Source organism: Mus pahari, chromosome 23, assembly GCF_900095145.1.
Source record: "Mus pahari chromosome 23, PAHARI_EIJ_v1.1, whole genome shotgun sequence".
Classification (NCBI taxonomy): Eukaryota; Metazoa; Chordata; class Mammalia; order Rodentia; family Muridae; genus Mus; species Mus pahari.
Genome location: NC_034612.1, coordinates 33,999,598 through 34,011,970, shown reverse-complemented (window position 1 = coordinate 34,011,970; position 12,373 = coordinate 33,999,598). Strand labels below are relative to the sequence as shown.

At 44.8% G+C, this 12,373-nt stretch overlaps 1 protein-coding gene across 1 annotated transcript in view; it reads right to left on the bottom strand.

The window, feature by feature from the left end:
- Positions 1–7,111, bottom strand: part of LOC110313213 (radial spoke head 10 homolog B) — a 47,360-nt gene extending 40,249 nt beyond the window's left edge. Inside the window, exons 1-3 of the mRNA XM_021187229.1 lie at positions 6,858–7,111; positions 4,698–4,773; positions 1,818–1,886 (exon numbers count right to left, since the gene is read on the bottom strand). Coding sequence (XP_021042888.1) covers positions 1,818–1,886; positions 4,698–4,773; positions 6,858–7,111 — 399 coding nt within the window. The remainder of the gene's footprint in view (positions 1–1,817; positions 1,887–4,697; positions 4,774–6,857) is intronic.
- Positions 7,112–12,373: the final 5,262 nt, after the last annotated feature.

Genomic DNA, 12,373 nt, shown 5'->3' with positions numbered 1-12,373 from the left:
TCTTATAGAACCCAAGACTAACAGCCCAGGGATGGCACCACCCACAAGGGGACCTCCCCCTTGACCACTAATTGAGAAAATGCCTTACAGCTGGATCTCCTGGAGGCATTTCCCCAACTGAAGCTCCTTTCTCTGTGATAACTCCAGCTGTGTCAAGTTGACACAAAACTAGCCAGTACAAGGATCAACCCTCTCTCGCCATCCCTGTACCTCAGCAGCCTGTGCCCGTTGCCCAGCTGCCCTCTGAATCCATGTGCTCCACGCATTTGCCTTAAATGTCTCTTACCATTTGTGAATACCATGGCATTAGTAACTCTGCAGTGGAGATTTCTAGACCAGCACTTCAGACACTCACAGGCTCTGTGAGTGGGAGCTGAGACTGGCACAGTCTCAGAGGACAAATCTGTTCTCACAATCGGCTTAAAAATACTCACTTCCCCTCAGCCCAGCAACCCAGATGGTTTTCGTGAAACCCCCATAACAGGATGCATGCAGCCAGTAAAAAGAGTGAGCTGTGGGGATGGGGATGGCTTAGTTAGTAAAAAAAAATAAAGGAATAAAAGAGTCTATAGAAACTGTGTTCATATAAAGCATGAGGGATTTAACATACGTCTGTGTGCAATGCATGCAGAGAACACATAGATTACCACTGAACTCCACCCATTTGTGATGCGCACACACAGGACTCCTCTAGAGCAATACATAAAGCCAGCTCCAGCGATTTGCAGGCACCTGACGCAGTCACCACGTCACTACACGGAGCGCACAAGTGGGCCTCTGCACCGTTCTGTTCTCTCCAGGTTTGGTCCTGTGCTAACACTGACCTTTGCATTGGTTTTCTCTTTTTCTGAAGTAGCATCTTATTATGTAGACTCGGGGTGTCCTCCTGCCTCAGCTTCCCGAGTACTGGGATTCCATGATACTAATCCTGGCTATGCTAACTTTCTTTCTTTTTTTCTTTCTTCCTTCCTTTCTTTCTTTCTTTCTTTCTTTCTTTCTTTCTTTCTTTCTTTCTTTCTTTCTTTCTTTCTTTCTTTCTGTTTTTGTTTTTTTGAGACAGGGTTTCTCTGTGTAGCCTNGGNTGTCCTAGAACTTGTTCTGTAGACCAGGCTGGCTTCAAACTCACAGAGACCTCCTGGCCTCTGCCCCACAAGTACTGGGATTAAAGGCGTGTGCCACCACAACTAACTTGACTTACTTTTAAAAGAATAGTCTATCTAGAGGGCTAGAAAGATGGCTCAACAGTTAGAGCATGAGTACCGTTTCCTGCATTCATATCAGCAGCTCCCAACTGTATGTGACTCCAGCTCCAGAGGATCTGATACCCTCCTGTAGCCTCTGAGACTGCCTCAAGTCAATGGCCATAACAACACACACACACACACACACACACACACACATGTGCACACACACTCGGACACACACACACACACACACACACACACACACACACACGGACACACACACACATGGACACACACATATATACTTAAAAAATAAAATTGAATTCTTTAAAAATAGTGCAGGAAGCAGGGCTGGAGAGATGGCTCAGTGGTTAAGAGCACTGACTGAGTTCAAAACCTAGCAACCACATGGGATCTGATGCACACCTCTGGTGTATCTGAAGGCAGCTACAGTGTACTTATATACAATAAATAAATAAATTTTTAAAAATTTTTGTTTATTTTATTTATATGAGTACATTGTACATCTCTCCAGCCCCATAAATAAATCTTTAAAAAAAAAATAGTGCGGGAAACCGACCATTAAAGTCTAAAGTTAATCCCTGACAGCTCTTACTCATGACAATGCTTTACCTCATACTTCAATCCGTCAGCCCAAATGTAAGTCCCTTGTCCATGCATCAGTCCTTCTGAAAACATACCCTAGGAGAGAAATAACAGTGACCTCTCAGATGGGAGCTGTGGAAGGTGGGGATCTAGGCTGTGGCTCCCTCATAGACTGGAACCCCATCTTCCCACCCTCCGCCCACCCCACCCCACCCCACCCCGCCCCTTTACCTGCAGGAATGTGCTGGCTGGCTGGAGGCAGCTGCTGCAGTGTGGTGCCCACTCTGAGCCTGCACCACACACACAGTGACCCATTCTGAGCCAAAAAGGATCCAAGGAGTAGTTTACAACTCCCCCAAAACCTAGACCTGGTAACCACGGTCAGAGGCTCCTAAGGAAGTCACTGGAACATCTCTGAACTACATTTTTCACTTCGAGCTTTCAAGATTTGGGGCTGAGAAGAAAGCTCAGTGGGAGACGCCTGACTAGCATGGACAGGGCACTGAGTTCCATTTCCTACGCTGCAAAACCAAATGCAACCATCAGACACGGCACATTTGTGAGCCTTGCACTTTGTTTTCTCTTATTGGAAATCATCAGGGCGCATATGCACATAACTGTGTGCTGACAGATACACACATGTATAGCTATGTATGTGCATGTGTATAACTTCAGCCCTCTTCTGGTCTCCATGGGAATCTGCACACACATGGAACACGGACATGCACATAAGATCTAAAAATCTTTAAAATTTATTCTATTACATAAACACATGTTTTTGGTAAAATGAATGAATGAATGAATGAATATCTTAATTGTGGCCTACAAATAAAGGGAAAAAAATGAAACAACCCTTAAAAATCCAACAACAATTATGGAACAGTTGCATCTAGCAATTTTTGAGCATTACATAGTATCACAAGGAACTGTCAGGTAAGCCAGGAAGTTGTCATTTCGTGGCTGCCAAGCTTCATTTTAGGATGGTCAGAAAGTTCTGGGCTGTCAGGGGTGATGGCTGCACAATAATATGGGATGTTTAAGACTACTAAACTGTCCACTTAAAAAGGTTAAAATAACATGTTGTGTATGCTTCATAACACCTCAAAAAATTTTTTTTGTTTTTTCAAGACAGGGTTTCTCTGTGCAGCCCTGACTGTCCTGGAACTCACTTTGTAGACCAGGCTGGCCTCGAACTCAGAAATCTGCCTGCCTCTGCCTCCCAAGTGCTGGGATTAAAGGCGTGTGCTATCGCTGCCCGGCCACATCAAAAAATTTAAAACTTATCTTGTATTTTGGTGTGGTTCCTACAGTGATGAAAACCATATAGTAATGCATAAATAATTTATATCTGAAAACAATTCAAACTGCAACCTACCGCTATGTGACTAATATATAAAATACAGATGTATCTACTTAAGGAGTGAAAGCAACAGTGCTAGCTGAGAACGTTTATCACAAAACAACAGTGGAACTGAGATTTTGCCCTTTTCGGTTCGTTTGTTTTTATTATTTGCAGTGGCAGGGATGGATCCAGGGGTTTCCGCACGTTAGGCAAGTGCTCTACCATGGGGTCACACCCTCAGCCCCGAGAGTCTGCTCATCACTCTTGGCTTGAGGTGCATCTCTGTTGCTATGCTGAAGCACTCTGACCAAAAGCAGTGATTTGGCTTACACTTCCAGCTCACAGTCTGTCATTGAGGGACATCGGGACAGTAACTCAAGCAGGCACCTGAGGCAGAAACCATGAAGGAGTGCTGCTTGCTGTCTTTTCCTTATCTAGCTTTCTTGATCAGCACAGCACCACCTGCCTAGGGGATAGCACCACCTGCCTAGGGGATAGCACCACCTACAGTGGACTGGACCCTCCTATAGCAACAACACAATCCCCCACATGCGTGCCTACAGGCCAAACTGATCTGAGCGATCCTTCAACTGAGACTCCATTCTTAGGTGACTCTAGGCTGTGTTGAGTTGACAGTACAAACCAACCAGGGCAGCCTCTGTGTTAAACCAGTAGACAGAATCAAATACCTAAAGGAAATATTTGTGGGGAAAGAAGTCAGATTGTTACTGACATTTACTATGTAGCCAGGACTGAAAAAGTTGCATGTGGACTAGACATGCAGTATTTTAAAAAGACCATCTCTCCCCAAAATATACAGTCTAATGGCTGTTTGCATATAATTTGTATTCATTTACATGTCATTTGCATATCATTTGCTTTATATTCAGTACTGTAAGTCGTGTAGCTATGACAATGAATGCGCAGGGGCAGTGGGGTGCAGATTGATGGCAGAGCACTTGGATAACATACTCAAGACCCTGGATTCAATGCTCAGCACCACAAGAAAACAAACAGCAACACAGTATATGGGAAGATGCCCATAGATGTGTGTGTTCATGTGTGCGCATGCAGTGCGTGTGCATGTGTGTATTTGTGTGTGATGTGAGTGCAGCCCTGGAAAAGGCAAGAAGAGGGCATCATATCCCCTGGTGTTGGGAACCAAACACTGGCCCTCTTCTACAAGAGCAGCAAACTGGCGAGCCATCGCTCTAGCCCCAGTGATACGTGTAGGTTCTTTGCAAACCCTGCAGCATTTTGTGTGGGGGAATTGAGCACCCAAGTTTGGTATCTAGCCTGTGGTGACTGTATTTACTTAGTGACGAATCTATGGCTTGACAATAGTTAAAAATCAGGAAAAGAAAGATTAAAATCTAAAATAAGCACTTCAGTTATACTGAGTTCTACTTCACCTAAGTAGGTAGTTGGGGTTCAGGATAAAATCAGTGTGCAGTACTTCTAATGGTTTTAGAGGAACCTGTGGAATTCGCTCAAGCCTTGGGATTGGAAGACTTTCAGTCCATTCCTTTCTCCCAGCCCTGCTAGCTCCAATAATTGTGACTTACGTGGTAGGTGTTTCCGCCTTGAAAGACAGCAAAGCCTTTTCCCTCATACAGTCCACGGACTTTCTCCCCTTCATAGCTACAAAGAAATAGCATTCAAACTCATGAAGGCTGTGGGTGTTAAAGTATACAGATTCCCAGGGCGTATACCGCTTAGTGCGATCCAAGGGGCTTGGTGGGTACAAAATTTCTGTCTGGAAAGAGGGACAGAACTCATTGCTAGCTGTGAGACACTAGAAATGCATTTAACACCCTGAACTATACATTTTGTTTTATTTCAATCTCTCTCTCTCTCTCTCTCTCTCTCTCTCTCTCTCTCTCTCTCTCTCTCTCTCTGTGTGTGTGTGTGTGTGTGTGTGTGTGTGTGTACATACAAGTGATCTGGAATCATCTGCTCTTCCACCTCACCCATTGAGGCAGGGTCTGTCAATCAAACCCAGAGCTGACCAGTTTGCTTTAGCCACTCCCTCTCAGCCTTCCAAAGCTAGACTTACACATAGTGGACCACCATCCTCACCTGGAATTTACCTAAGTTTCTGGGGATCTGAACCTTGGTCCTTATGTCTGTCTGGCAAGCAATTTAACCACTAAACCATTTTACCAGTGCCTGAATTATACATTTTAAGTGGTCAAAATAGCAAACTTTATGTATGTTTTACCATGTTAAAAATATTCTTGAGGGGCAGGGGTGATGGCTCAGCAAAGAGCACTTGTTGCTTTTTCAGAGAATCTGGATTTGATTCTTGCGATCCACATGGTGGCTTACAATCACCTATAACTTCAGTTCTAGGGGATCTGATGTCCTATTCTGGCTTCTATGGGCACCAAACACACATATGGCACACAGACATACATGGAGGCAAACACTCATATACATAAAATAAAAATAAATCGATGGTTTTGAGTACTACTCAGCTATTAAAAACAAGGAATTCAGCCAGGCATGGTGGCTTTACACACCTTTACTCCCAGCACTCAGGAGGCAGAGACAGGCAGATTTCTGAGTTCGAGGCCAGCCTGGTCTACAAAGTGAGTTCTAGGACAGCCAGGGCTACACAGAGAAACCCTGTCTCGAAAAAACAAACAAACAAAACAAAACAAAAAAACCCAAAAAAAACAAATTCATGAAATTCTTAGGCAAATGAATGGAACTAGAAAATATCATCCTGAGTGAGGTAACCCAATCACAAAAGAACCCACATGGTATGTGCTCACTGATAAGTGGATATTAGTCCAGACGTTCAGAATATCCAAGATACAATTCACAGACCACGTGAAGCTCAAGAAAGAAGACTAAAATTCCTGAAAAGGTTTTTTTGTTGTTGTTTAGTTTTTTTGTTTGTTTTTATTGTCGTTGTTTTTTAGGGAGTTGGAAAAACGGCTCAGTTGATAAAGGTATCTACTGTACGAACCTGAGGGCCTGCTTTCAGACCCCAGTATCCACTTAAAAGTCAGGTGCGGCGGCACACAGCCGTCACTAAAATGCACACCATGAAGTGCGGGGACCAGAATTCAGAGCCCAACGCCCACATTAAAAAAATGAATAGCTTGGTGGTGGTGGCACACACTTTAATCTCAGCACTTGAGAGGCAGGGTTTGAGGCCAGCCTGGTCTACAGAGCGAGTTCTAAGACAGCCAGGGTTACACAGAGAAACCCTGTTTAGGGTCAGGGGTTGGGGGGTGGGGAGTGAATAAAGAAGGAAAAAAACTAGGCAGTGTCGTGCAAATTTGTGATTCTAGCATTTCATTGCTGGGGAGACAGAGACAAGAGGACCCTTGGAGCTTGCAGGACAGTCCATCTAACTAAATCAGTGAGTTCCACACCCGCACACAAAAGTGCTTTTGGAAACTGGAATTGCAGGATCATAAAAGTGCATGAGCCAGGCAAGTGGTGGCGCACGCCTTTAATCCCAGCACTAAGGAGGCAGAGGCAGGCCGATCACCGCGTTAGAGGCCAGCCTGGTCTACAGAGTTTCAGGATAGCCAGGGCTACAGGGAGAAACCCTGTCTGGAAAGACAAAACCCAACCCAACCCAACCCAACCAAACCAAAACCAAAAAAATAAAACAAAAGACCGCACGAGGATTTACACGGTCCTACGCAAACACACCTTCATGTAACGTTTGGTTTACAGAGTCTGGCTCCATCATGCCCCACTTTTACCTTTCCACTATGAGTTTGGTCAGGATGGGCTCTTCATACTGAGTCTCCTCTTCACTCTGTTCTACTTGTGCCGAGTCTCTTTTGGGGGCTTGTTTGAGTGGCGTTTCCAAGACTGGGACAACAGCACTGGGGGCCACGTCTTGCTTACTGGCATTGCTATCTTGTTTAGGGGCTTCTGGGTTATCAGAAATGGAGGAGGGAGAGCGCGCTGACTTATCTCCTTTTTTGTCCACTTTTTTCTTTTCTTTCACCATGGCTTTTGGAAGACGTACGAGCTTTCTTTACATGCAGAATTAGCCAATGATTTCTTTGGTAGACAGCAGTTTTGTTTCAAAGCACGGATGGGTTTTACCTGAAAAATAAAAATCATGTGTCTAAAGACTGGGTTGTTTCGATTGTAAAAACAATGAGTCTTAGGACATTGGAACTTTATCATCCTACTGAAGCCTGAGTAATGGCATGTACGACAGTTTATGTAAATAATTAAATTCCAACGTCACACAGATTGTTTTAAAATGTTTAATATCAGAACCATTGTGAAACATTATTTCATTTATAATTATATTACATTGATTTATCTATTAAGCTTGTACATATGAGAATGTGTCAGGGTATGTGTGTACCCTGGTACGTGTGTGGAGATTCAACAGCAATTTTCTGCAGGTGCCTCTCTCCTTTTATAATCTGTACCCTGGGGATCAAACTCAGGCTGTCTGGCTTGGCAGCAATCACCTTTACCTACTGAGCCATTTTGCCAGCCAATGTAATTTTATGTGTCCCTAACAGTACTACAGTTAGGAATGGTCATCCTTCGTGGGTGAAGTGCTTGCCTCAAAAGCATGGAGACCTGAGTTCAGATCCCCGAGACTCATGTAGAAAGTTGATGTATCTGTAATCCCAGCAGTTCGGAGGTGGAGACAGGATTCCTACAGCTCATGCATAGCTTGGTTCCATTGGCGAGCGCCAGGTTCGGCCACAGACAGTTGCGGGGTGGGGTGGGGTGGGGTGGGGGAGACATGACTGCTCTGGCAAAGATGCTTGCCACAAGCCTGACAACCTGGGGATCTGTTGAACCTGCATGGCGGACGGAGAGAATGGACTCTTCTTGCGAGCTGTCCTCTGAGCTCCACAAGAGAACCATGACAGTTGCACATCTGTTGTGGATAGCCCTGAGGCTAATTACATTTGATGTTAATTCCGTTCTCCTGTGAGTGGCTGTGAACGAGGAATGAGTCAGCAACACGCACTCACACACATATCGCACACACAACAATAATAATTGATAATGTTAATTATTTTAAAATAAGATACAAATTAAAAAAGCATCAAGTCCATAAAAACATAAAGGCCCCTGTATCATGTCAGCAGTGTTTTGTCTCTGAGCAAACGGCTTCTGGCCTCAGATCTCAAATAGAGAGAGTGGTACCTCATGTGAAGATATGATTGTGATGATCCTGAAAGTATACAGTTCAGGAAAATGGATATACAGATTGACTGTCGTTTCAGCTCTTTCAGTTTGAAATCACAGGCTGTCTAATGTCCAGAGCCCTCAGTGACAACTTCTTGTATGTGTGGTGTCCGTGTGTATATGCATGAGGATGTGCATATGCGGAAGCCCTAGTTCCACATTAGGTGCCTTCCTTTATCTTGCTCCCATCTTAGTTCTTTGAGACAGGGCTTCTCCCTGACTTCTGAGATCACCAATTAGGTAAAGCCAGCTAGCCAGAGAGCCCTGGGCAGCCTCCTGTGTCTACTTCTCAAGCATGGATGAGCATGTCATGGTGTCTGCATTAAAAAAATACTTTTGAACGTTTTATTATTTTTGTGTTTGTGGGTGTTTTGTTTGCATGTTTGTCTGTACAACACATGATGACATGCCTGCAGTGCCCAGGGAAGCCAGAAGAGGATCCCTTTGGAGTTACAGATAGTTGTGGACTGCCATCCCGATGCAGGGAATTAAACTCCACTCCTTTGGAAGAACAGCTAGATGCTCTTAATGGCTGAGCAATCCAGCCCCAGTTTCTACACGTTAATATGGTGTCCAGGATTAAACTCAGGTCCCCATGCTTACAGATGCCTCCAGAGCCCAACTTCTTTTTTTTTTTCGAGACAGGGTTTCTCTGTATAGCTCTGGCTGTCCTGGAACTCACTCTGTAGACCAGGCTGGCCTCGAACTCAGAAATCCTCCTGCCTCTGCCTCCAGAGTGCTGGGATCAAAAGGTGTGCACCACCACGTCCAGCCAGAGCACAACTTCTTAAACTGTGGCTCAGGATCTCATATAGGATACATACATACATGAACAGAGGGGTCATGAAAATCTAGCAGGAAAAGCTTTGTGAGTGTACAACCAAGGATTAATTCAAAATTAAACACATAATGAAGCCGATGCATTTCTGGCAAGAACCCTCCTGGGTTATATGAACCAACTTCATTGTCTTGGTTCTGGCCTTTTAAATTTGATTGTTTTTGTTTTAAAATTATGTGTCTATGTGTGTGTCTGTTTGAGGGTATGTGCATGTAACTGCAATGCCCTCAGAGGTCCCAGAAGAGGGGTTGGGATCCTGTGAATCTGAAGTATAAGTGACTGTGAGCCACTTGATGTGGGTGTTGGGAACTGAACTCCAGTCCTTTGGAAGAACAATATCTTGAAAACACTGAACCTTTGCTCCAAATCCATGTTCATTCTTCACACTTCACATATGTATTCTGTACCGTGTATGCCACCATGCCATGCAATGCCTGAAACACCTCCGCTCAGTCTTAAGACTACTACATCGTATGACTTGCAGGGCTTCTACTGTACAGTATCCTCCATTTTGCCAGCCATGCACTCTACCGCAGAAATCATTGGCTAATTCTGCATGTAAAGAAAACTCGTATGTATTCCAGTATAGATGGCTTTAGAATGTTTGTTTTAAACTTTTGTTTTTTTTTCAAGACAGGGCTTCTTTGTGTAGTCCTGGCTGTTCTGGAACTTGCTTTGTAGAGCAGGCTAGTGTCAAACTAAGAGATCTGCCTGCCTCTTTCCCTTTCTAGTACTGGGATTAAAGGTATGTGCCACTATTGTATACCTTAAATTTTTAAAATTAATTTCTCAGTGTGTGTGCCATCACGAGCAAATAACTGTTAAGGTGTTTCTAATTCCCCAGGAATTAATTTTACATAAATATAAACAAGCAGGCCAGCAAAATGACTTAGATTAAGGCATGTCCCCTCAAGCCTATTGACCTGAGTTCAATTCCTGGAATCTACATGGTGAAGGAAGAGAACCACGTCCTGCAAGCTGTCCTCTGACCTCCATATGTGCAGGTGGCACACTAGCTACTCCCCACCCCATTAAATAAATAAAATGAAAAAAAGAAAAATGAAGCTTTGGGGCCCAGCATTAAGAGCACTTCCTGCTCTTGCAGAGGGTCTGAGTTCAGGTCCCAGCATTTATGTTTGGTGGCTCACAGCCACTTGTAACTTCAGTTCTACGGGAGCCAACACCCTCTTCTGGTCTCTGTGGGTACCTGCAAATGGGTATATTTATATACCCACACATAAATAAACCTTAAAAAATAAATAAGCACGTAATTTCTTTAGTATGCAAGTTTGATTTATGTAGTAAAGGGTAAATTTTATATGTATCCTAAAATTGTTTAAAAGTATATTTTACTATTATCAGTAAATATTGTTGTGTATACCTATTTATATACTAAAGCCAGGGTTACAATTTCTTGGGAAAAGGAATCAAGTGGGAAACTCAAGTAGTCCTGTGGTAGAGCTTCATGACCCAGCCGCTCTCATCACTACTGGGGCCGGAAGAGACAGGATAAGTTTCAGAGCTGAGGGCAGAGTGCCAAAGCCAGGACTTTTCATGCCACTCGGAAACTGATCTCGTTCATGGTGTCCTTCTGCATTAAGCCAGCAAGATGTAAAGAAATCCTGGGGTGCAAAGAAATCTGGTCCAGGTTCATGGCCCCTGGGGGTGGATAGAGTGGCCCTCCATGCCTGCCTTTGCTAGGCATGCTCAATCCTACCTCAGAGCTTTTCTCTTTCTCCAACCCCNCCCCCCCCCCCCCCCCCCAAACCCCAATGGTCCAAGGGCCTGATGACTATCAGCCATGCCAGCCCAAGCTGCTCTCAACTCTCAACTTGAACAACCATTCACTCCAGGTTTTCTGGTCCTTATTAGTGAAATTCAAACTACAGATAAAACTAGCTTGTTTCTTATAGTGATGACCACACCCCCACCCCATTCTTAAGGAAGTCACCGCATTATTGCACCCAAGGGCAAACCCGCATTTTCTCTGGGCGTGGGTTCCAGCACCACTCCACCCCTCCTCAGGGTCCCTTTATCAATCAAGCGCGTGCTCAAGTCTTGGGAGGCTAAGAAGGGAACTGGCCCAGGTCTTTAGGTTGTTGCTACACAGGACTACTTTAGGGCGCTCACCCACTTGCTCTGGCCAGGCCTGCAGATCCCAAAGTGGCAGTTACTAAGGAAGACACTGAGTCCTGGGAGCTAGGTGCTCTCTAAGCAACTGTCACAAGCTCCGCCTCCTGTCCTCTTAAAGGGGCCTCGGGTACCAATACAAAGCTGTGGATTATCCAGGGAGGACTTGGCTAGGCACTGGACCTGGATGTACTTGACCTGGGTTTTCCTGATCTAACTGCAAATCATGTGACCTCCCTCAGCAGGTTTCCTCACCATAAAATAGAATAACATAAGCTTTTGTTTTCCACCAAACAGTGACTTGAAGCCATACAGTCTTATCAGCGGTAAGTTGCAGGCCTGGCTTTCTTGGAGTGTTCAGGAAAAGCCAGTATACTTGCCCTCTACTTTGAAGAACTAATGTGCAGACAGTGCCCATCAGACTGCACAGGACAATCTCCCCATCACTGGGCTCCTTAATCCCATCTCAAGAGTCCCCTTTGTCACATATAAGGTTACAGTCACAGGTTCTGGTGATTAGCAGACTCTTTTGAGAGGGGGCATTACTGTACCTCCCATGACCCCCAACTTGCAGTGTTCCTGTGAATGTTATGAAACCCTGTGGGTGGAGTTGTACTAGCAGTGTGTGTTTTGAGACAGAATTTTGGTATATAGCCCTTTCTGGCCTGGGACTATGGAACAGCCCAGGATGCTCTGCCTCTGCTGTGCTGCAACTTGCAGGTCTGTGCCACCCTACCCAGCAGTAGCATGGACTTGGACATGACGAATGCGGGTTTTCCACCTCGGAGCCTTTACCACCACGGCACACACAAACCATGGCAGATTTCTTTTCCAGGAGGCCCACAGCACAGAGGAAGCTGGAAGGGTAACTGCCCACACCAGTCATCACTTTTCCTATCGCCTGGACCTTACAGGAAGGCATTGTGATTTCTTTTTGCACAGTTCAAATGGACAAGATTCCACAGAAACGGAATAAAAAACCTATAGTTCACACCCCAAAGAAATCAAGTTACAGCACGGAGCTACAGCACACTCAGGTTTTCTTCTTCTACTCCCTGCCTCAGCCCCAGCCCTTGCCTG